Consider the following 25,448-nt stretch of genomic DNA (forward strand, 5'->3'; position numbering starts at 1 on the left):
TGCCCTTCATGAATGCTAAGATCAATGACTGAATTTCATGCCCATGCTTTTATAGGCCGTCTAGGTGCTCGTCGGTCTGCTCTAGAAGCAGTTGGCCTGCTGATTTATTCTACACGACCTGTTTATTACCCTTTCTAGTGGGTTCTTTTCACACCATGTCCTGGCCGCCCTTTCTGGAGTCCAGCCTGCCCTTTGAGACTGGCCGCCTACCAATGTGGCTGCCCATGACTGGCCAAGCCCCAAGATCTGACCACCTTGCTGTCCAGGCCCCTTAGGCCTGGCGGACAGCATGCCCAGCCAATGGTGGCTGTGGGGCATTGGTCATGGGCCTCCATGGCCCCTTGGTTGGCCCACAAGGGACACTCCCTTGATAGGCAAGGGCTATACACCCTTTTCTAGGGTAGCCCAAAGGGCTGCCCCATTCTTCTACATGCAACTACATGCTTCCTACACAAATGCTTAGTATATGGCTGCAAACCCAACACTCAAAACACCTAACATCATTCCAGAGAGAGACTCACAGTACGGACTGGCATTGCTTCATGTGCAGGACAATGCACACCTAAGCAAGACTATGTACGAGACTTGTACACCTTACCTTGGACGCTTAGAGTGGAACCCTGGCTAACTCGTCTCGGACTGGGGCTCACATGGGACCAGTTTCCACTCTAGGTCCTGCACCTGCCGTGTAGAGATGTCCACGTGACATCCCCTATTACGTAACTTGACAGAAGCTGTATAGCCTCCAGATAGTCCGTCAATAAAGCTAGATAGTCGTCGAAGAATTCTTTGTCAAGTGGCAAGCCAAACCGCTTCGTGAGTCCTGTGGTCTTGAAACTTCATGAGGGACTGTCTATGTCTTCGGCTGGAGCCGTGCTTGAAGCAGTGCAAAAGGATCTATCACTTCAGCTTCGTCAACTTCCACTTCGTCTTTAATCTCTGAAGGGATTGGACTTGCATATGTTTTTAGCCAACTGACATGGAACACATCCATCTCGGGGGTAACTTCAGCTTCATTAGCCAACCTATCTTTGACTGATTCCAAGATCTCCAGTAAGACTTTGTCAATCTATTCGCTTCATGTACTGAGGACGAGATTCTCGTCAATAGCGACTGGAATGGTCTTCCAAACACTACTTCATAAGCAGTCCTGCCAATAGCTGAAGAAACAAATCATTCAAAATTGCTTGAACTAAAGGCAAATATGATTCCCACTTACCTTGCTAATCATAGACATAACACTTCAACATGTCGAAGGCCAATTGGTTGTAAATTTCTGTCTGGCCATCTGTCTGTGGGTGAAACGTACTGGGAAAGTTCAGTTTAGTACCAAAATTGTCAAACAATGCCCTCCAAAAATGACTAGGAAACTTGGCATCTCAGTCTAACACTATGGCCCTAGGAATCCTACCAATAGGGTAGCAATGCCGAATGAGCAAGTGGGAAACATCTTCAACGATCACATTGGCCCTGCATGGAATAAGCATAACAAATTTGCTAAATCTATCAACAATGGTTAAGCACTGAGTATAGCTTACCCAGATTGGGAGGCAAATTTGTCACCAAATCCATAGATATATCTTGGAAAGGTCCTTCAAGAATGGGTAAGGGCTATAACAACCCTATCTTCTTCCTCTTCTTCCCACTAGGAGCTTTCACTGTTTGACAAACGTCACAGTGTTACAAATGAGTGAACACATCTTGCCTCGTTCTTAGCCAATAGTATTGCCTTTCTAGCTTCTCCAAAGTCGAATTCATGCCCTTGTGACCACCAGTGATGGCGTCATGGGCATCATGGAGAAGAGCTGTCCTGAATGACTTCATGACACAAAGGTGGCCTTTGTAGAAAAGCCAATCATCTCCTATCAAAAAGTGGCATGGTCCTATGGCATTCAATGCCTGTTCCCACTATGTATCAAATTCCTCGGAATCCGGGTACGTGTGCTTCATATCATCTAGTCCCGTACCAACAAGGTCTAGTCTAGTGTTCTAAATCATGGTTGCTATTCCCTTCCTACTCAAAGCATCGATCACTGGGTTAGCCTTTCCTAGAAGGTACTCAATCATGCTACCGAATTGCTGGAAAATTTGGCTCCAACGGTGCTGACGGTCACTCCACTACACGGCATTGTCTGAATCCAGCACAATGCCTACTGGTCAATGTGAACCTCAAATTCTTGCCCATAAAGGAAATGCTTCCAATGTTTGAGGACCTAAATTACTACTAGGAGTTCCCGATCATAGACCGAGTAATTATTTTCAAAAGATAGTAACTTATGAGACATGTAAGCTAGTAGATGGCCATTATGTTGTAAAATAGCTCCAATAGCGATGTTTCTCGCATCGGTGATTACTTGAAATGACTCGTCCCACGATGCCAACCCTAGACAAGAACCTTCTAAGTTCTTGAATGCCTCCAAAGCTTGTGGAGTCATTCGGATCCGCTGCCTTCTGGTTCTTGACACCCTTAAGCAAATCTGTAGGATCTACCGAGAGGTCACAGAACTTGTCAATGTGGGTGGAATATGCCTAGCATATACCCACAAATGACCGAATATCTTACCAGAAATGCCTGATTGCAAACATAAGTTCAAAATTTTGTTGGCAAAACTACAAGATTGGTTGCGCGTTTTGATGCGCTTCTTTGAACTCATCTTCAAGTCTCTGTAGCCAATGGGGATTTAGAAACCGCCACTTAAAATCTAAGACGAATTCGTCCCAGACATAAGTTGCCATACCTAATTTGGTTTGGGCATGAGCCCACAGAGTCCACTATGGGATGGCCTTCTAAAAACCAACTAGCTAGGATCACTCTCTCAGTATCATTTTTTCTTACAGCAGCAAAATAAGCTTCAAATTGATGCAACCAGGAATAAAGGATCGTGGGGTCGTGTTTACTAGTGTACTTACTAAAGTTCATCCTCTCAGGAGGATGACTCGAGGAAGAAGCTCGTGTCGCTCTTGTGTCTAAAGCCGCAAGGAATCTTTCATGCTCCACGCGTCGCCTGGTGTCTTCTTGTGTAGTAGCATGGGATGCTACCGCACAGTCTTCCATCAATCAAATCTCCAATGCTCGCATGTGCAACTCAAGTGTCAAACTCCGGCTAACCCTTCAAGAGGGTTAGCCGGAGGAGGATCTGCTATCAAGTTTTGGGAAAGAGAAGAAGAGAGAGGAGAAGACGGAGAAAAAGGGGCTGGAGTATGGGTTCGTTCTTCCAGAGCCAAGATCTGCGCCTTCTACTCTTCCAATTTGGTGTTCTAGTTTGCGAATGCTCACATCATAGTCTAGCACATGTCATGCACACTCATGTCTACCGTCCTCGAAGGACTACCCGGTGCTTCTTGTTCCGAAGTTCTTTGTTCTCTCTCTTCATCGAAGCTCGTCATAGTGGGAATATGCGCTTCCTTTCTGGAAGGCAACAAAACCATCCACTATGTGTGTGGAAGACTTCCAAAGGCTTCCGCAGGCTCTAGGGACAAGAGTCACACCAAAAGGAGTGGTCTTCCGGAGTCTAGAACTAACCACACAAGCCAAAAAAAAAAACTTTCTTTTTTATGGTTTTCTGGCTGAACCTTCACACTTGAAGAAGGCTCTAATACCAATGTAACATGCGAAAGATTGATGGGTAGAATCGGTTTCACCTACAACCAGGCCCTCCTCGCATGGAATCCTTAGTGGCTATTTTGGGCAACCCAAGCCTCTGTCGCCCCTGCCAAAATCAGACATTTGAGTCCTCATCGGTTGAGCCATGTGACTCCGGGCTGCTATAACCCCTCATTAGCATCATGCACCTACATCTACCCGGTGTGTGCAGACCCTAATCTATACTCATATTACTGCTTGAGTGTTTCCCTTTGTGAGGGACCCACAAAGGTATGCTAAACCATAATTGTCCTAGGCTAGGCTGAACATGTCCATGAATCTAAGGACTGATGCATGTGGCATTCCTTCTACTTCTCTTGGAGCAAGAGGATGGAAGGTCTCCAAAGACACTCCATCTTCATCAAGGACTTCCTTCACGTCTTAAGACAGTACCTGATCTCTTCTTGCCGCTTTAAAGTCCATCTTCACTTTTCTTTGAGATGAACCTGTCTTCTCTTCGCCAGTACATGTCTCTTGCTTTATCAAGAGAAAAGCACCTCCCAGACAAAGCTCCGCACCAGACTGTGCTTCACCCAGACAAAGCTTGGACTGCTGCTCTTGCTCAGACCCCACCAGAGCCCTCGTAAATGTTAATGTAACTCTCTCCATATACTTTACCCGTGTATTAAAAAAAGTCATGCATGCATGTTGGATTCTATTCTCCTCAATGCAAAGAATCCTCCCTATGCATAGATTTGAATTTTGGGACATACTTATTTTTGAGACCTGGAAATTGTTTCCCCATGTTTCTTGTAACTTTACTCTGTTTTAGGACCACTTTGAGGCTGCTTCTACACAGGTGACTTATCAGCAAGCCAATGACCAGTTGATCAAAGGGCCTCATCACTTCATCCTTGAGCACCCCCCCCCTCCCCCCCACCTCCCCGCGGAAAAAAAAAACTCCAACGGATCTGTCAAGTTACAGCCCTACAGACTAGGGCAACAAGTGGAACTTCTTGTTCATTTAGCAGGAACGATTAGTGAGGTTTCTAAGGAGGGCCTCTTTAGCCAGAAATAGCAACCTTCTTTAGAAATCAAGGCATGATAACTATTGCTTCAAAAAGCATCATCAATAGCCTCTATAGATTATCCACAAGCCCACGCATGCCCATAGAATGGGCAAGGAACTCTGATGTGGTCAAGGATTTTTTTCAGGAATAAGAAGTCCTGAACAGAGAGAGCATTCACAGGGAGGGTTTTGATGTGACATAGGACACAATGAGCTACATGTCATGGACTAATCATGGGTGTGTCCATGGTATTCTTCATGTGTCAGGTCATCGATGTGTCATGGTATTCACTATGGATTGGTGGTGAGAGAGGAAAGCCTATCAATGCAGTGGCATACAAAGCTTCGGCCATTGGTATTCTTCATGTGTCAGGTCATGTATTCACGAAGGATTGGTAATGAGTGAGAGAGCCTACCAATAGCCAAGCTTCTGCCAACATTCAACCTCAACATACAACACAATCGCTTGCACACTGACCAGTTAATATATACCTCCAAAAAGCCGATTCCTTTCCTTGCAGTTTCTTGAGTTGCTTTCAGGCCATGAACCTGCAACATCACAATATTGAGGTGCTAGTTGCCCTTTATTAGGGGTTGAGATAGGTACAAGTGTGAAGGCTTGCACAAACCTGCATCAAGAGCTTGATTCTATCCAAAGGAGCAGTTACAGTCTTTGCAGCCGCCCCTGCAACAGCACCAGCAAAGAAGAGAGCAGCATCCTTGGGCACATAAGACACCAGTGCAAGAGGGTTGCTCCAGAGCTGGTTTGCAGTAGGATGATCAATCTCCAGCTTTAAATTGTCTTCCTGGCATTTCAGGGGCGCAAATGTCAAGCTTGCAAAAACATCCTTCTCCCTCTGTAAGCTTGCCCGTCGGTTCAGGGCTGGATGAGCTTCGGGTGATGGGCAAGCTCTTAGATACCTTGGCATATGCTTTCCTAAGGAGAACTCCCCCTTGCAAGTGGCATGTAGAGCATTCTTCAAAGGCACCATCAATTTTGAGGCTGCGTCTGCAAAGGCGACCTCGTACTGGTCCTCATAGAATCCCAGGGCTGGGTTGTTAGACAGCTCGGATTTTCCAGCATGATTGTAGTCACGCAATGCTGGGATGGCTATACTTTGTGGTGCAGAAAGGTTCGGTCCTTTGCGAGTCAAGACACGTTATGAGGCTCTTCAAACGTTTAAAGTTCAAACTGTCCGGGTAGGCAACGTACGTACTACTACCAGACAGTTCTCCCAAAGAGCTTTTTCCCCACTGAGACCTTCAATGGTGGTACTTTTAGTCTTCCCACAGAAATTTTGGGTTTTCTTTTTTAATAATCATAGCCAAATCCTTGGTTATCAAGATATCAAGTGCAATTTGATTCTCTCATTTCCCGAAGACGTCCAATATCAAAACATATAGGTTTGGACTTTTAATTTTAATCCCGATAAATTAGTAGATAAGCTCTAGAACTTGGTAGAATATCAGTAGGTATAATGGATAGTATCCTCCTATCATATGGCATAGCAGCTTTCATGCTCTCCAAATTTCCCCCTCTTGCCTCCAACTTCCTTCTTGTTGCAAAGCATCCTTCCACCTTCTATTGATTCAAATGTTCCACTGCTACCTTGTCAACTCAAAGCACAAACACATGTTTATAGCTCCAAATCTTCCTAAACTTTAATGCTCAAAACATTGCACACCTATTCAAATCATTAAAAGAGCAAAGGAAAATTTAAGCCTTGTGAGATTCAAAGATTCTCATTCAAAGCATCGAAAGAGAAAAGGAAAATTTAAGCCTTGTGAGATTCAAAGCATTGAAAGCTATAGCAATGGCAAGCTGAAAGTTCTCCTCAATAATGAGTGATAACAACATTCAAAGGCACCAAAAAACAAGTCAGTAATTCAATCCCCATAACTCACAAGTCACACCTTTTTTTTGGTGTCAAAAAGTAGATCCACAAGTAGCATGTAGGTATTATGAGGTGTTGAATTCCTCAACTCGAGTTCATGAATGTGTGTGTGTGTGTGTGTGTGTGTGCGCGCGCGCATGCGTGTGCGCGCGTGCGCACGCACATGAGGGGGGAGAGAGAGAGAGAGAGAGAGAGAGAGAGAGAGAGGATTCACACCAAAGGGAAGGGGCTTGAAGGAAGAGTGGGGAGAGAGACACAACTCAAGGGAGAGAGGGCTTTCTCTATCATGCTTCAACATACAAAGAGAGGGTCTCTATCATGCTTCAACATACAAAGAGAGGGTCTTTCACATTAGAATCTATATGCACAAATACTCGGCTTTGATCTAGAGCTGAAGGTGAATGGCGTTGGAAAAGATGTAAGTGAACAAGGGAGAATACTCTGTGCTAGCATTGCTTCCCCAACGGGAACAGGGATCTCACACTCATCAAACAAAGATTCTTAGGGGGATCACTATTGAGTGAGGCCTAAGCTATGCAAAAGGCTACGGATGTTACCAGCTATTCTTTTAATAATGAAAGTAATCTTGGAGGATCACTAGTAAATGCATGAGGCCTTTGACCATGGAGTATTGGGAATCACTAGTGAGTGAGGCCTCCTCAAGCCATGAAGTCTTGAGGATCACTAGTGAGTGAGGCCTATGACCACATCCACACGCACACACACATTCCATCTCTCTCACTCACGCACATTGGAGATGCTCTAGGAGAGATTTTAAAATTTGAATTTCAAGTGCACTCACACATTCCATCTTTATGTCTCAGGCACATTGGTGGGGGAGAGTTTCAAATTTGAATTCAAGCACACACAGCGAGAACTACAAAAAAAATGTGCAATCAATCACTTCTTTTACTTTTATTAACTATTTGTTAAAGTGTTTAAATATTGATTAAGTGACCTGATTAATTTCTTTGATTATTTATAATCAAAGAAATTAATTAATTAGAGATAGACTAAATAAAATTTATTAATATTAATCAACTCAATTAAACAAACTTTCAAATTACTAACAAAAACTAAACTAAAAAATTAACATTAATGAAAAATCAACTAATACAAAACAAAAAAAATATAGTCGTTTGCTCTGTTGCGCAGTGGCAACCAGCAGTGGCAACAACGGGTAGAGGAGGATGAGCCATGAGAGGAAGAGGAGATAGGGGGAGAGAGAAAGATAGAGAGAGAGGGAGGGAGGGAGGGAAGAAGGGAATGCATGTGTATGTGGGAGGGGGCAGAAGAGGAGAAGAAGGAGCCACGGGAAGAGGGAGAGGGAGGGAGAAAGGAGAGAGAATGTGTGTTGGTGGCGATGGCAGCAGCAGTGGGAGGAGGAGGAGCTGCAAGAGGGGAGTATGTGTTTGGGGTGAACAAGGGGGCGCTTAGTGAAAGGCGTGGAGGAATAGGAGGAGGGCGGCCACCACGATGACGATGACGCCCACAACGATGCCACCGAGTCACCCTATCAAAGCAACAGATAGCAACTATCAAGGAACGGGCAACTGACTACTCACACTCAACTTGGGAACTGACTCCTCGCACTCAACTTAGAAGCTGTTCGCGCCATCCACCAAAAGCCCCATCGGTGGCCCTTCGAACATTGCCACCGAAAGGAATTTAGTTCCCACTAGAGGAGTTGTCAAGTTTGTTCAAGATTTAAAAAAAGACATTTTATATTGAAATTAATAAGAAACCATTGGTTGCTACCTAGAAAAAGCCTTACATAAACAAAATAATACAAACAAAAGAGTTTGAAAATAAGAAAGAGATAACCATCTGTAAGATTTCTCCTCGGGCTCAATATTGATTAAGCCTCTACTTCAATCCCTTGTAATCATTCTATGTTTCTGAATACAAGAAAATATTATTTTTCCTTGTTTTGCCTAGGGAGATAAAAAATTCTAGAGAGTGGTAAATCAATATTAGGATATTTTTGGATAAATAAATTCTACAAATATCAAAAAAATGTTTCCCTAAAATAGAAAATCAAAATAGATTAAATTCCAAGGTGCAATTGGAATTAATTAAAAATGATTTAGAAGACCTTAGCCTAAGGGTCAAGATTTTTGAAATTTTTTTGATTATGGTCCAATTTAGGTTCCTATGGACCAATAAGATTAATCCAAGTGTTGGCACCCCTACTACAATGTCAAGCACACAAAAGGACTCATCGACCTTCTCTTTGCTTTTACGTGATGCACCTACCGAATTTGCAGGACTAGTGTTTTAACATAGCCTACCACTCCATGGTCTATCAATAGACCCACTACTAGAGGACTCTCTTGGTTCACTCAATGATTGTGATTGTTGACCTTTGTGCAACCACCTATTCTTGTGCATCAGTCCCAATCAAGTTATTTACATCAGCATACCAACTGCTCATCTCATTAAATACAACATCCTTGCTCACCCTCATCTCACATGTGACAAGGTTGTAACATCTGTACCCCTTTTGCTCAAGGGAGTAACCAATGAAAACACATTTTTCAGCCTTCAGATCTAGCTTATTGTGTAGCTTATGAGGAATATGTACATATACAATGCATCCAAAAACTTTCAGGTGTGACGAATCTAGTTTTCTAAAATTATACTTCTCCTCTGGATTCATACCATCATGCACCGCGGGGGGGGGGGGGGGGGGGGGGAGGGGCTTTTCATAATGCAAACTACAGTCGCAATTGCTTCAACCCAATAATGATTAGGCATGATCTTCTCAGCCAATAATGTACGAGCAACTTCTACAATGTGCTTGTTCTTCCTCTCACCAACACCTATATGTAAATAACCTTTGAATTCCATGCTTTTTCACATACACATATAACTCATTGGAGAAATATTATCCCCATCCATCTAACCTCGTGCACTTAATCTACGAACCTATTTGTTTTTTAGCCCCAACAATCTAGAATTCTGAAAGTGACTCAACACTTCACTTTTCTCTTTCATAAAGTACACCCACACCTTCCATGTGTGGTCATCATCAATGAAAGATACATAATAGTGACATACTCCCATTGATGCCGTATTTATCAGGCCTCATACATCTAAGTGCACCACATCAATTGCCCTTTTGCTTACATTTCTATCATGTAGAAATACATGCGTTTTTTGCTTCCCAAATTGACATGCTTCACGAACCTTATGCATTCCATCCACCTTAAACTTTGGCAAACTTGAAAAATTTTTAAAATTTTGTAGGGACTTCAATCATTTGTCATTTACATGACCAATACATTTGTGAAAAATATCTATATTGGCCACAACACCTCTCTCACCCAAATGACGTCCAATAGTGACCAAATTGTGGACATGTGTGAAGAGGGATACCCTTAATACACTTATAAAGTTCAATCACACCAATGGTTTAGGCATGCCAAGATTGAGAAAATCCATATTTGTTGCATTTGGGCCCTCTTGAAGAAACTTGCATGGGAAATGTGAGATGAAGTACCATATCTCACCCAAATAACGATAGTGTGACCAAACTTTGTAAGTATGTGAAGAGGGGTAACCCCCATACACTTGCAAAGGTTGATCACACCATCAAATGTCATTCAGGCATATGATGAGATTGAGAAAGCACATATTTTTGTGCGTTGAGAAACATATGTAGAAAATGTAAGATGAAGCATCATATCACACTTGAATGACATATGATGGTGATGAAACTTTGCAAGTGTGTGGAAAGGGGAACCCCCACACACTTGCAAATCTTAGTCACCATTGAACATTGTTCAGGCATGACGAGATTGAGAAAACCCATATTTCTTATGCTTTGGGCCCTCTTGGTGAAACCCATATAGAAAACATTAGATGGAGCACCATATCTCGCTTAAATGATGTTGGATGGTGACGAAACTTTACAATTGTGTGAGAGGGGTACGCCACACACACACAAAGTTTGGGCACCATCAAACATCGTTCACATAATGGAGATTGAGAAAACCCATATTTTGTGCATTTTGGACCTCTTAGAGAAACCCACGTAGAAACATGAGATGAAGTACCATATCTTGCCCTCGAATGACATTCCCTAGTGACCAAACTTTGTAAGTGTGTGGAGATGGGTACCCCACACACTTGCAAAGTTTGGTCACACCATCAAAAATTGTTTAGGCATGATTAGATCGAGAAAACCCACATTTTATACATTTGGACCCTCTTAGAAAAACCCGCATAGAGACAGATAGAGGATCACATCTCACCCGGACTACTTCCTATGGTAATAAAAATTTACAATTGTGTAGAAAGGGATACCCCCCAGAAGTTTGGTCACCATTAGACATTGTAAGACAAGATCAAGAGCTTATGAACATCAAAACTAAGTAGAATGCAACAAAGCTCAATGAAGACATATCTCATAAAACATAAGCAACCCTAAGTACATCGTAATGTGAGCTAACCTAGCTAGTCTAAGTTTACTCACTATCAATAGATCTAATTAAGTTTACTCACTATCAATAGATCTAATTAAGTACAAATCATATCTCATAAAACATAAACATCAACCAACAATCTCAAAATATGAATTAACCCAACTGGTTTTAGTTTAGTTATGAACAATACAAGATCTCTATAAGTATACATCATAAGTACATCATAATGTGAGTTAACCCAACTAGTTATGAACAATACAAGATCTCTATAAGTACATCATAATGTGAGTTAACCCAACTAGTCTGAGTTTAGTCACTATCGATACAAGATCTCTATAAGTACATCATAATGTGAGTTAACCCAACTAGTCTGAGTTTAGTCACTATCGATACAAGATCTCTATAAGTACAAATCATAAGTGATAAAACTAGCCCCAAATCACCAACAATATAAGATCTCTATAAGTACAAGTCATAAGTGATAGACCAACTCCAAAGAGCCATCGCCACTCTCTCGTGCTCTCAAAGTATCATGCTTTCATGATCGACTATTGTAAGACACCAACGTGGCTGAGATCCACGTTTAGTGTTATGTACCTGATCAAGGTTAAGCTTGACCGCAACCTTTTAAATGGGAAAATTGAAAGGCCTTTTAAAGTCCCTCTAAATTCAACTTCCATAATTACGAGTTAATGAATATCTCTACTTGGCCAACCTGCTGCTGCTGGTAGCAATGTTATGACCAGCAAGGTGAATCTCGTACTCATCTAATGTGTCATAATTGAGGATGCACTTTGACCTAGTGCATATCATGAGATAATAATCGACCCTCTTCTCTCACTACACTCTTTAGCAACAATGACTACAAAAACATCACCTTCTTGCTGGTCATAACATTGCTGGTAGCAATGTTATGACCAGCAAGGTGAATCTCGTACTCATCTAATGTGTCATAATTGAGGATGCACTTTGACCTAGTGCATATCATGAGATAATAATCGACCCTCTTCTCTCACTACACTCTTTAGCAACAATGACTACAAAAACATCACCTTCTTGTGTAAGAAATATGTTAATGTGTCACATAGGTACTCGAGGCTATACAAGAAGTGGAAGCCGCACACGAGTCAACACCGGCTCAAACCAATGATTAGGCCATGCTGACATGGTACAATATTTATTGTCATCATCCATACATGACCCACAAAAGCATGCAAAATGTCAAGTAAAAATCCTAGGGTCTCTCACCATTTTGCTCCTAATGGAATGGACTCCAAGTGTCTATAACTATCTCATAATCATGCGATGTGAGATCAATCATCATGCTACCATCCATGCACCAAAAATAGCTCCTCATAGCTTGGCCTCATAGTAGGGATATAAAGATGTTGCACTTCCTAGTAAATATTGATCACACCAATCCACCACTTGGGTTGCACCTCAAAATCTATCTACATCATGCCAAAGCTTGTAAACGATAAAGAGCATGTTTAACACTTGCTCCCACTCCATCATGCTCCCCCTTCCTATGCCCAGTCTCAAAGAAGGTCCAAATGATCTCAGCGCAGGTTTGACAGTGCCACCTAAAAAGCTAATAGAACTGTCATGAGCTCTTAAACTACACACCACATCCATCCAACCATACCCATCATTGTCGCCAAGTGATACCATGCTCTCTTAAGAAAGAATCATGGAGAGGGAAGCAATAATGCACAAATTGTGCATGTGAGTGATAATTTCGTTGATGTGTAGAAGTGGCACTCCCTAATGATAATTCATAAATTTGGGGTACTTAACACTCCATCTACATCAAACTCCTCATGGCAAATTAACCAATACTTACATAGAGGATGACATTAATTTTACAATTAATAAATCTAAAAAATTCACCAAAAAAATTGTTACTTACTCAAAGAAGTAGTATGTAATTCTCTTCAAAATCTAAATCTACTACAAAGATAACTAGACTTGGAGGAAACTCTACCAAAAATGCTCAAAATTGTTGGCCACTGGTAAAACGTGTGTGTGCAATATGTGTATGTGTGTGCCATATATATGGATACACCTGCTCCCTGAAATTGCGTGTGAATACTACATATGGTGTATGATGCTCCATAAGCTATAATCTCCTAGACCATCCACCACCACCCTACAACTGATGCACAACATACTCATAGCACTACCATTGGACCAACGCCACCTCACTAACATCTTGGTCCACCATGTCTAGCCTTGCAAAACAACAAAAGATCCATATGTGGTACAAGTACCCCCACACAAGTCAGTTGATAATAAAGGACATCCACATCTCAGGCACACAATACAAAGTGCATAAATTCTCAAGGGCTACAAGGAAGTCAGGTGTGCCCACTAAGAGAATGAAAGACATCATAAGGGTGGACGCATGTTGAGGGTGCTTACAATAATCACCCTTAGCTTTAAAAGGAATTTCATTACAAAGTCTTATAATGAAATGTTACACATGAAGTCGATCAACTAAATCCAATCGAGAAATAGATACATGTAAGTAAACATATCCTTGTGCACACTCTTAGCAAGTATCTCATATCCTTGTGCACACTCTTAGCAAGTATCTCATATTGTAGATTTGGACTGATTTATTAGACTGTAGGATAGTATGTCCTTAAAATGCTTTTAACTTTAGCATCTTAGCAACAAAACAATTTGAACATAATAAACTCATAAAATGCTTTTTAACTTTAGCATCTTAGCAAAAAGACACTTTGCACATAATAAATTCACATAACATAGAGCTTAACTTGACTTTTTTAAAGTTTTATTTATGAGTGCTAAAAAATACACTACTTTTGTGCACATAAGATCAACAACTTACAATGCTCAATTTCAGAGATTTAACAATTAGAAAACCGATGAAATTTGATAGAATGTGAGGCTAAGGTGAAATTCTAAAGTTAACAGCTAAGAATTTTTTAGATCTCATTTAGAAAATCATGGCAATCTATCAAAAGGCTTGTGAAAGTTTTATAGTTTAATAATAAAAATATCAACATTTATACAAACTACTCATGTGGGTAAAGGTAGTTGTAATGATCAATTTATATTTAAAAAAATTAGGTAAGTTTAAGTTTAGGAATCCCATTTTGCACCTTGAACAAGTGAAAATCTTCATTTTATGTGCATGCAAGTTTAAACCCACCCATATTTAGCTTTGGTAATCTAGTCTTAGTAATGAACCAAGCCTAGACGCCATGCCATGTGTAAGACAAATTAGCTTTTTTATCCTAGGCTTGGTGGGTACGCCTTCTACATATCTATGCCACTTTGTGTCCATCTTAACTTGGGGAGACTCCACATTAGCATCATGCCATCTTATCTTACCACTAGAGGAGAGGTGGCTCTTATCGAGGGAGGAGGAGGGGACAAGGGAGGAGAAGGCGCAGTAGAGTGTGCTTAATATTTTTAGGGAGGGGAAGAGGAGGAGGAGGGTTAAGCTCGCTTATTACGACAGTTTTGATGTAGCTCATTGTCATAATCTCCACTCTTTCAAGCTATCCTTTTCCTTTTCTCCTGAAGAATAAGATGGGCGGGGTGGTTTCTCGACCTATCACCTTTTCAGCTCCGATGGCTTTGAGAACCTATTCTAAGAGCTAAGACAATGATTAAAAGAGCTAAGAGTATTAAAACACTTAAGATAGGGTTAAGAAAAGATTAAAAGACTTAAAAGGATTAGAAGGGATTGAAAGAGCTAAGATAAAGATTAAGATAAAATTAATTTTCAGAGCTAAGAGGATTAAAGAGAGCTCAGCCACCACAAGTTTATTCAAATGAACTTAGAACTGTGTGCGAATGAGCTTAGAATTATGTGCCAATATATAGTAGGGGGTGGAGCTAGAAAGAAGATTCTAGAAAACTATTTTTAATAAAATATATTCTTTTATCATTAAATATATTTTTTAAATTTAAATAACTAATATAAAATAGTTTTGATATCTAATATATTCATTTATTTTTAATATATTTTTATTGGTTAATATATAATTAATTTAATAATTTATATATATATATATTATCTTTTTAAATTATTAATAGAGATTTTTTTTATTATTTTAAATATGGAATATCATTACTAATTTTGCTTGGAGTTGATTGGAAACACATTTTATTTTAAAAATAATTTTTGAGACATTGTTTTTTAAAAATATTTTTTATGTTAAATAATCATAAATTATTTAATCTATAAATTAAATTATAGATTAAAATTTCATTCATGTTTAGATTTATGCATGCATGGAGCCATGGCTGGGATGGTTGATGATGTGGCATGGTTTGGTGAGGTGATGGTGTGATGTGGTATATCCACGTGTACATGCATCCATGGCATTGCATTGTGAGGTGACTTCCCATGTCAACACATGGGAAGTGGCATGCAAAGGTGGCAAGAATGATATGGCATTATTAATGACTAGGATGATGACTTAGCAACTCAATTAGGTCAACCTTGTTAACATGGAGCATTAGCATCTCTTGTGGCCAACTTGGTCATCATCACCATAACTACAAGGTCTTTTATATAGTCATTTTGTGTGCCTTTCTCTTTTGTTGCTTTCTGACATTTTTTAATAACATGCTTGGGCCTTTTTTACAACATGCCTAGGATTTTTTTTCCCCTCATCATCTGACTCTTTCCTCCTTAACTATCATTGTCATGCTCATTGTCAAAGGAGTCATCTTTCTTTTTCTTCTTCTATGATTTTTTGGTGTTGTCAAGGTTCTTTTCTGCTCATCTCACTACACATCAACCAATCTAACAAACCCAGGTGTGACTTCATCCATTGAGGCTACAAAGCCTTTGATTTTATTGCTTAATCCATCTCTCATCATCTCATTAGAGTCTTCTTGCCTTTGAATGTCGGCGTGACATGATGGCAGAGAGCGGCCATGATGTTGTTTAACTATGGTAAGGTAAGCATTGCCTCGATACTATAAGGTGGAAGATGAATTTTTGGTTGAACTTCTTGACCTACTTTTATTCTTTGCTATTGTGCAATGTCGAGTGCCGCATGATCAGGAAAGCTAGCAATTGCTAAAGCCTATGCCATGTTTTGGAGGATTTCCATTAGCTTTACTTTAGGGAGTGTGTTAAACGTTCATTGTTATTGGAAGAGTCGTCCTCTCTGGCTGCCACGTGCAAGTGGTTTATCCCATATACCTAAGCTAAGGGTCTTTGGCCATAGAATAAAGGGGCAATTAGCCCTTGCCCTCCTCTATCCCTCCACAAACCTTTACGGTTGTGTGGTTCACATGGGATTGGAGAAAGGCGGAGCTGGTCAGCAATGGCCATTTGTGTGTGTTCTATGCCTGGGATCGCCTTCTCAACATGGTATCAGAGTGGGTGCTCTGCCTCACCTTTACGGTTGTGTGGTTCACATGGGATTGGGGAAGGGGGAGCCAGTCAGCAATGGTCATATGTGTGTGTTCTATGCCTGAGATAGACTTCTCAACATGGTATCAGAGTGGGTGCTCTACCTCGCCTTGCTATGCTTGTCATCTGCTCCTGCCTATGTGTACAAGCTGCTGGGCTAAGATCTTAGTAAAGCCTATGCACCTAAGCTCGTCATGGCCTCTAAGCCAAGCCATTGTAGCCATGACCAAGCCTTTGTTGCCTCTAAGCCTAAGCTGTTGTCATGCCTCCGAGCCAAGCCATCTATCTATTAGCCTCTGTCAGTGATTGACGTGGAGCCAACTTCGATGCCAGGGGGTGTTGGAAGAGTGGTCTTGACTGCCACGTGTAAATGGTTTATCCCATATGCCTAAAGCTAAGGGTCCTTGACCATATAATAAAGGGGAAATCAGCCCTTGGCCCCCTCTATCCCTCCACAAACCTTTAAGGTTGTGTAGTTCGCATGGGATTGGAGGAAGGGGGGTGCGACAGTGGCCATCCGTGTGTGTTATATCCCTAGGATCATCTTCTCAACATTAATTGGCATTTGCCAGGTTTTGAAAACTAGTGAAATCTAGTAGGATGGCCAAAAGTGTTGGTTGGTTAACCAACACAGCAATAATAGTTTATGACTAATCAGGCCCAATGCTGCGTGCATGAGTAACCCATTGATAAGACATATTAATAACAAACACAACACTTAATACAACACAAGAGCATAAATCAAATGTAAAAAGTGGTCAAATCTCTTAAAAGAAAGCCCAATTGAAGTTGTTGTACTCTTATTGCTTATAATTAGACTAGATTACTAGAAGAATACACTCTAAAGAGTACAAAAGTGAGCTTTGCACTCTTTGATAGCAACATGATAACTAACTCTAGCTCTACTCTATGCTCTCTACTAAAAAAAGAAAACTCTAAATACATTTGTCTTATCCTGTGTAGACTTCTTACAAGATCAAGATCAAGAATCAATTGTTTTATAAATAAACTATAATGACTATGATGACTTTGATCCTAGAGTGGCAATTGTGTGATGACCTCCTACTCAATAAAACCTATGTGGCCATAGTAGTGTGGTAAGCTAGGGTTGTTCCCAAGTTGATTCATCAACCAACATCTTTTCTTGGGCACTTCTAGTCTCTTGTTTGGCCATGTGTTCTTCTTTTTGCCTTCTTTCTTCTTTAATTTTTATGTGCTTCCATCTTTGTCCAATAGTTTAGTTCATTCATATCTTTTTCTTCTTTCCTTCATTCAATCCTTCCTTCTCTATAATTCAATCCCTTTTGTTTCTTTCTTCTCTTTTTTTATTTCTCTTCAACCATTTTTTAGCTTTTCTTTGGTCTTCGCTTCCTTCCTTTTTTTCCTTTAATTCTTTTACTTTTCTTTCTTGTCCTATGTGTGTATAATACTATTTCTTCCTTCTCCTATATAGCTAGCATGCTAATTTATTAATTCTTGAATATGACTTTCTTGTCTTATTTATCAATAGCACTATTTCTTTGTTTTCCTATATAGCTAGCACTCTAGATTATTAATTCTTGAGTATGACTTTCTACACAACCATTACGGTAAAAACTTGAGGAAGTACATGATTTCACCTATAAAAATGTTTGCACTTCTTTGAATTCTATAAATATATCTTCCTTTCCTTTTTTTTTTCTAGTCTTTCTTCTCGGTTTTCAATTAACAAGCTTTCCTTATTTAGATAGCTCTCGCTAATCTTCCCTTTAATTATTTATTTAGTGTTAAGTTCTTCCTTACCAATGCCTTAGCAAGATGATTACTTTTGAGCTCACACTCCTTTAGTAGTTGTCCTTAGCAAACTCATTCTAGCTTCCACTCCTTCGCATTAATGAAATCATTACCAACATCTTTCCAACTCATTTCACCTCCTTAGTTGGCATTTATATTCCCAAATAGGATACCTTAATGTGTGGTAGTGCATGGATTCTTTTGCAGCAGCAAGACGGGGGCTCGATGTGAACCCTAGATTTTGGTACTAAGATCACTTAACATTGATCCACATTTCTAATACTTAATTGTTACACCTAGTAAGAGGACCTACATCAGGTCTAAGATTGCACATAGCTTGGGGTAGCCACCTAGGAATGTTTCTAGCAATACTAATTGGCACATAGGATAGTGCTTACTCAAACAAATGACTAGAACCAAATTACACAACTAGACAAAAAATAACTGAAATCAAACTAGATAAATTTGTGGGAAAAGGGAAAAGGAAACAAACAGCTTTTGAAAATAAACTCATTCAAGAGAAGATTATATTAACTGTTGTGTAATCACAATGGCTTTTGAGAGCAGTAATAAAGAGAGAGCAGAGAAGATTATATTAACTATTAGTTAATCACGATGACTTTCGAGAGCAACAGTAAAGAGAGTATTGGTAGTACTAGTGTCACATTAGACATCCCCTGAGATTGTATTTTTTGCACATCGACTTTCTAAGCATTTGTCTCATGCAACTTCTACCTCCTTTTCTAACCCCCTTTTCACTTGTACTTTGTCCCATGCATATGCGACATCTTTTAGTTGTTCTACCTCTTCTTCCATCTAAAACGTTGCTTTCATTACCTAAGATTCCTCATGTCTCAACTTCCTCCTCGCCCTCCTCAAACACCTTCTTTTTCTTTTCCTTTCCACCACTTATTCTTTTTTCCTCATAGATATCATGAAGTTCCTCCTAGCTATTAACCACTCCCCTTTCTCCCATTCCCCATCCCAAATACTCATAGCATCGTTTGCTCCTTGAAACCCCCTTCCTTTGTGTCATATGCCTACCCCAGCTTTGCCTCCTTTTAGCACATGGGACAATGCCAAACGTCTCAAAACTCCTGTTAGGATTGTAAAAGGACCCCTGACACCTAATCTTTAATCTTAGCCAACCCCACTAAGAGCCTCTTCATCACATTCACTACCCACCTTATTTTTTAAGATCTCGAAGGAGGATTTCTAAGTGCATCAGACAACCTCCTCTTTAGGCATAAAGACAAAGTGTTCTTCAAAATGATCAAATAACGTATTTGGTATTCTGTCAACCCATTGCATAGCTTTCTCGAGCAGAAGGCTATCTTGACTTTATCATGGTAGGAAGCAAGAGAGGGAGTGGTCTAAACTAAAATGCAATGCATCTTCTTTTTGTGTCTTGTGTTACTATCTAATAGCCTTGAATAGGCTCTACCTATGTTGATACCTTTTTGTTTAGTCTATATAATCCTTTTGGTGGACATAGGTACTTTGAGTTGCCAAGATTTATACTTTTACTTTTGACATATTTTTCTTTTTCTTAAAATATGATTATATTATAATTCACAAATTGGGTGTATTGCATGTATTGCAAAATTGTGGAGCGTAAATTTTATAATGAGTTAAATATCTCTTAAGTTCCAACCCTTTAAAGATCCCAAATCCTATTAAAAGCCCTTCAATAATTAAAATGTTGACCTTTTATAGGCTGCAATTGCAAGTTGTCCTTACCTGGAATTTTGGTATCAACTAATTGATTTGTAGGCTACTCTTGGCTTTAGCAATTGTCCTCTAGAAATTTTTGTGTGTTTCTGGCCACACAAGTATTGGCTCATGATGTTTTATGAATGTCACGAACAATTTTTTTGCTTTTATATTGTGGCTCTCTAATTCTCTCATTCAAGGCAAAAGGAAAATGTGTCTTACAACCAAAAAAGTGATGTGGGACGAGGATCTATGTGATTTTTATATCTTTAAAGACCCTTAGATTTGAGAAGGGTTTAAGGTGAATGATTGTAATGTGGGCAACCCTAAAATTTGTAACCCTACCTTGGCCTTCAAATGGACACCTTGTTTGAGGTCTTGGACTTCGGAGATAAAAACTTGCTTTTTTAATTGATCAAATGCCACTGAGTGCTTTTGCATGGTCTTTTTCCAAAATATAGAGAAAAATGCTAATTTTTCCCAAACTTGCTTTTTTAATTGATCAAATGCCACTGAGTGCTTTTGCATGGCCTTTTTCCAAATAGAGAAAAATGCTAATTTTTTGTTTTCATGTTCAACAACACTGATAAGTCATTTGATTCCAAGAATAGCTTCATCTTAAACTTCCATGTATTTTGAATGTATGCACTTGCACTTCGGACATTGTTTTCGATTTAAGAGGTTGAAGTGTCAATGTTGAGCGTTTAGAAGTGAAAGGTTTAAGAAGAAATTTGGGTAGATTAGAGAAATGTGACGAGGATATCTATTCTATTTCTTATTGGGCTAACACCCCCTCGACACATGGTGCATTTTTTTTGGGGTTACCAGCGCCAAAAAAATACGCCATGTGGCCTCTCTCTCTCATTAGTTAAGATGAAGCTAGCGCCAGCACCACCTTGCTCTTTTCATTGCAGGCCACTACTCCATACAGAGCCACCGTAGGGTGAAAGGCCATGACTCCATACAAAGCCTCCAGTGTCATCTTCGTCTGCAGGTTGCAGGGCCATGCCTCCCTTTAATGTGGGAATGGGAATTTGAATTCTCATGCGAGCCCTTTAGAACGCATCACCTGGTGAGCCATCCCACTTTCTCTCTCTCTCTCTCTCTCTCTCTCTCTCTCTCTCTTTCTCTCTCTCTCTCTCTCTCATTTTCCTGGTTTGAAGCTTGCCTGGTGTAGGTGAAATTCCTTCTCCTCCCTCGGTCTGCTTCCCCGACACTTGCGCTTCCCCTACACCTATGCTTGCTCTGTTATCGGCCTCCCGTCCACGATTTGCATCTCCTTCTCCTTAATGGCTTCTCTTTCTCCTGTTTTGTGTGTGTGTGTGTGTGTGTGTGTGTGTGTGAGAGAGAGAGAGAGAGAGAGAGAGAGAGAGAGAGAGAGAGAGAGAGAGAGAGAGAGAGAGAGAGAGAGAGAGAAAGTGAGAAAGAGAGAGAGAGAGAGAGATTGATTTTGAGTTGCTTGTTTCTTATGCAAGTGAGGTTTCCCTCCTCGTGGGATCTAAAAAAGGACAGCTACACTCCCAGAGCTACGTACTCCTCCTGATGATGTGCGAGTCTTGCCTCGAACAGCTGACTCCCACTCATACCCGGCTATGTATGGTAAGCCCCTCTCAAGGCTCTCATGAGTCTCTGTAAAAAAAATGGCATCCCTGCCTGTGAGAATCTCGTTCAAGCCCCCTAGATTCGACCACAACATGCCATTGCAGTTTCATACTGCCAACCCCAGGTGTTTGGTCTCATAGACCCTGCGTCCCTATTTGGGACGGCACTCAGTGATAATGACTCTACCATCTCTGTAGATAGCCCACTTACCTGCTGCTCTGTGGGCCTCATGAAGAGTCACCATCGCCTCACGCTGGTGTGCCACCCTGGTGTGCCACCTGTGCTGGAGTGAGATCATCTCCCATGTACACCTGCGTGCCCTTGAGGGCAGCCCGCCTATCTAAGAAGGCCTGTCTGATGGTGGCATCAGGGAATCTAACGATGAGGGGCGCTCTCGTGTCATATCCTTTCCTGCCCTCCATGTGTCTACTACAAAGGGGGGGTGATCCCGTCCACTCCTAGCATCTGGCAAAGTGTCATGGCATCCTCCTTTGGGGAAGCCCCCACGCCTGTAGCCCCTGTACTCGCACATGGAGGGCCCTCTCCTTCCTGCATTTCTCCTCGTTATATGCACATTATGTGTGCATATACTAGGAGGCTAACCACATTAGGCTTGTGAGCATGGGAGCATGGGAACAAGCTCTAGTGGAGCATGGGTTAGGACTAACCTTAAGGGTTAAGCTTAGGGTCAGGCATCCAAGGGTCACACATGGGAAATGGAGAGTAAAGAGTCACTTGAGGGCCCTCCTATATAATAGGGGCATGGGGCACACTCAAGGGGACTTGAGGCTTGGGGCTTGTGAGGCCAAGGCTATGTTATGCTCTCTTGTGTAGAGGATCATATCTACTCACCTACCATTTCACATTATAGCTACATGCTATTGGATTGGAGTATACCTCTTGATGGTATGGGACATCAAGGTAGAGGTATGATGTATTTCATTATATTTCATGTGTGCATCCCTTGGGCTCGGGGGTGGTTGGGTGGATGAGTTTATGCGTGATTTATGCATGTTTATGCATAACAATTATCTAGAGAGATCTTAGGGTTTTAATAGTGGTATCAGAGAAATCTCTAGTTAATTGTTGTTATTTTTTTCTTTCTTATTGTAATTTTTGGTATTTTTTAAAGTAAATTTTAATATTTACTAAATAAAAAATATTATTTTATTAATTTATATTGAGATAATTTACCCGTGAATCATCAATATGGCGATTGAAACACGTGTTACTACTATTCAATGGTCGAATCGACATTGCAGGGGAATTTCGTGAGTTTAATGCTATTTTTTCCTATTTTTTATGATTTAAAATAAGCATTAATGAGACTTTTAATAAAAATACCACATATTTTATTATGGATATTTTTGGTAGAATGGATTCCCTAAATTTCTAGAATTTTTAGGAATTTTTTTCTAATTTTTTAGAATTTTGTAGAGCATTTTTATAGTTAAAAATATATTTTTTATACATTTTTGCGGGTTTTTCTGCAGGTATGCGATCAAATTTCTGCCGATTTTCTGTTGAAATTCAGTAGGGGGGCAGCATGTTGATGCATGGAATGCTCTCCCATGTGCATGGGATCCTCTTCATCTCTCAATTTCAAATTTTCCTCACACATGTATAAAACCTCTCTTAAAAAAACATATTTTTTATTAACATTAATCATAATTATAATTTAATTATGATTAAAAAGGTTAATTAAAAGTTAATGAAATGTTAACCTCTCTGATTAATAGAGAGAGAGAGAGAGAGAGAGAGAGAAGAGATGGGAGGAGAGAGAATGGAATGGAGAAGAAGGAGAGGAGAGAGGGGAGAAGGGAGAGAACTCCATCTCTCCCTCTCTTGGTTTTTGGTGCACGCAAGGGGGGGGGGGGGGGGGGGGCGATGAGTTTTTTATTTACCAAAAAAAAGAGCTTTTGGAATTTTTTCAAAAGAGCTTGAAAAAAAAGCCTGAAAATTATGAGAATATGGGATTTGAGAAAAAAAAATGTTTCGAAATTTTTGATTTTTTTTTCTCTTAAAACCTTTTGGCTTTTCATCTTCCGCGAAACCTTTTGGCTTTCTGCTTTCCCGAAACCTTTTGGCTTTCTGCTTTCCCGAAACCTTTTGGCTTTCCGAGTTTCGGAAAATCTTTGACCTTCCGTATTCTGAAGACTTTTGACCTTTCACATTCTGATTTTTTTTGTCTTTTCATTTTCCCAAAACTGTTGGCTTTCCGTATTCAAGGAAAACTGTTGGGATTCCGAAAATTTTTGACTGTTCATATTCTAAATGCGTTCGGGGTAAATTAAAATTTTTAAAAAATTGCTAAAAATTAGTGGAAAATTAGACAAAGGTAATTTTAAATTTCAAAAAAATGTGGGGTTGGTGTTTGGCATGTGGTGTGTTCATTCGGGCGCCCATGACCATTCAAATTCCTTTAAAAATATATTTTTTGACCAAGAAAATTAGAAAATCCATTAAAATTATAAATTTTCATTAGATTTGAGAATTGTCAGGTGGAATTGAAAATTTTGTGAATGATGGGATTCTCAAGAAAAATTAGGAATATTTTATAAATTATTTTTAAAAATCCTAAAAATTGGTATTTTAAAAAATATCAATGGTATTTTGGTAAATGTATTTGCTAAAATATTTATGAAAAAATATATGTTTGGAATTCCATAAGATAGGTTTGGTGGAATTCAAAATTATCGTATGTTGAGGCCCTTTAAAATTAGAAAAAATTAGAAAAAAAATCATGATAATTTTTTTCTCAAGAATTTAATATTTTTGAGAGTTATTTAATGTTGAAGTACGTTTTCTCGTGCTGACATTAGATAGATGTGGGTTATTCGTATATTATTAATACGATTATACCTCATATTAGTAGATATTTCTGTTTAGATTAATTCTGAACGATGTTTTCATGATTTTTTACCATTGTTTAGCCATTCTTTTTGGACATATTCTATACTTTTGATGGCTAGAATCTGCGTTCAAAGTGTGTCTCACCTTTGACATTTTTTCATAATAATTTATTTTGCACTTGTTTAAGTGTGGTCTATGCTTAATTTCCTAAGCCTAAGACAAATTCTATTATGGGCTAGTTGATCGGTTTGTTTTGGTGGATTTTATTGGATGTTTTCCAAGTTTTATATGGACTCATCAGGTTTTGCCTAGATCACTGATGTCTAGGGGTTTTTTAATGAGTGCTACACACATGTGTTTCACTTGCTTATTTTTTTTTCTTTGAACGACACTACGTTCATATACTCCAGATTGATGAGTTGGCCACCAATTTTAATGCTTCTTTTGGCATGATTAATGTCCATTAGATGGCATGCATTGATTTTTATGATCAACTATGGTTTTTATAGATTTGAGGAGCTTTTATGCTTTTATCCATGGTTTTATAAGGATATTTTGATCTTTTGGATAGTATCATGTGCTTTGAAGGTAGCATTTGCCTTCGTTTTTTGCACGTAATTTTAGACTATGTTCCTTGTACTTTTGTACATATTCCAACTTGGATACCTATTTGCTTATGTATCTAGGTGAGTTATTTTTCTACCCTAACTTTATTGTGTTTTGGGTAGTTATCATTAGAAAGGTGCCAATAATTCAATTTCTTTTCTAATGATGTACTCGAAAAGAGTTATTCCTTGATGTAGTCTCAGGTATATAGAGATAGGTTTTAGTATGTGAAAGTCTGGGATAAGGCCATTTTATTCCTTTTATACAGGATTTTATTCATATTTCCTAGACGGCATACTAGGGAGTTTCAAATTGTTAAGGTATGTATGGGTGGTATCATGGTGGTATGGGATGCTAGCGATCTCTCACATATATTATCTTATGGGATAGTTTGGGCTCAAGATTGTTGCTTTGCTTACATCACTTAGCATGTTGACCTCAAGATTCAAAGACAATCTCATTTTCTAAATTCACTAGAAGTTATTGTGTGGGCATTCTCTAGATAAACTTTTTTTATCTATAG

At 39.6% G+C, this 25,448-nt stretch overlaps 1 protein-coding gene across 1 annotated transcript; it reads right to left on the reverse strand.

The window, feature by feature from the left end:
- Positions 1-4,678: 4,678 nt before the first annotated feature.
- On the reverse strand, positions 4,679-21,710 carry LOC147628753 (uncharacterized). Its single transcript, XM_086813088.1, has 3 exons — positions 21,677-21,710; positions 5,282-5,793; positions 4,679-5,201 (listed from the first exon to the last, which is right to left on the reverse strand). The coding sequence occupies exons 1-3, from the start codon at positions 21,708-21,710 to the stop codon at positions 5,022-5,024; spliced, it is 726 nt and encodes a 241-aa protein (XP_086669214.1). The 3' UTR covers positions 4,679-5,021.
- Between the last annotated feature and the right edge of the window lie 3,738 nt (positions 21,711-25,448).

The sequence above is a fragment of the Cibotium barometz genome, chromosome 19 (genome assembly GCF_041138505.1).
Source record: "Cibotium barometz isolate CiBa-2024 chromosome 19, ASM4113850v1, whole genome shotgun sequence".
NCBI lineage: Eukaryota > Viridiplantae > Streptophyta > Polypodiopsida > Cyatheales > Cibotiaceae > Cibotium > Cibotium barometz.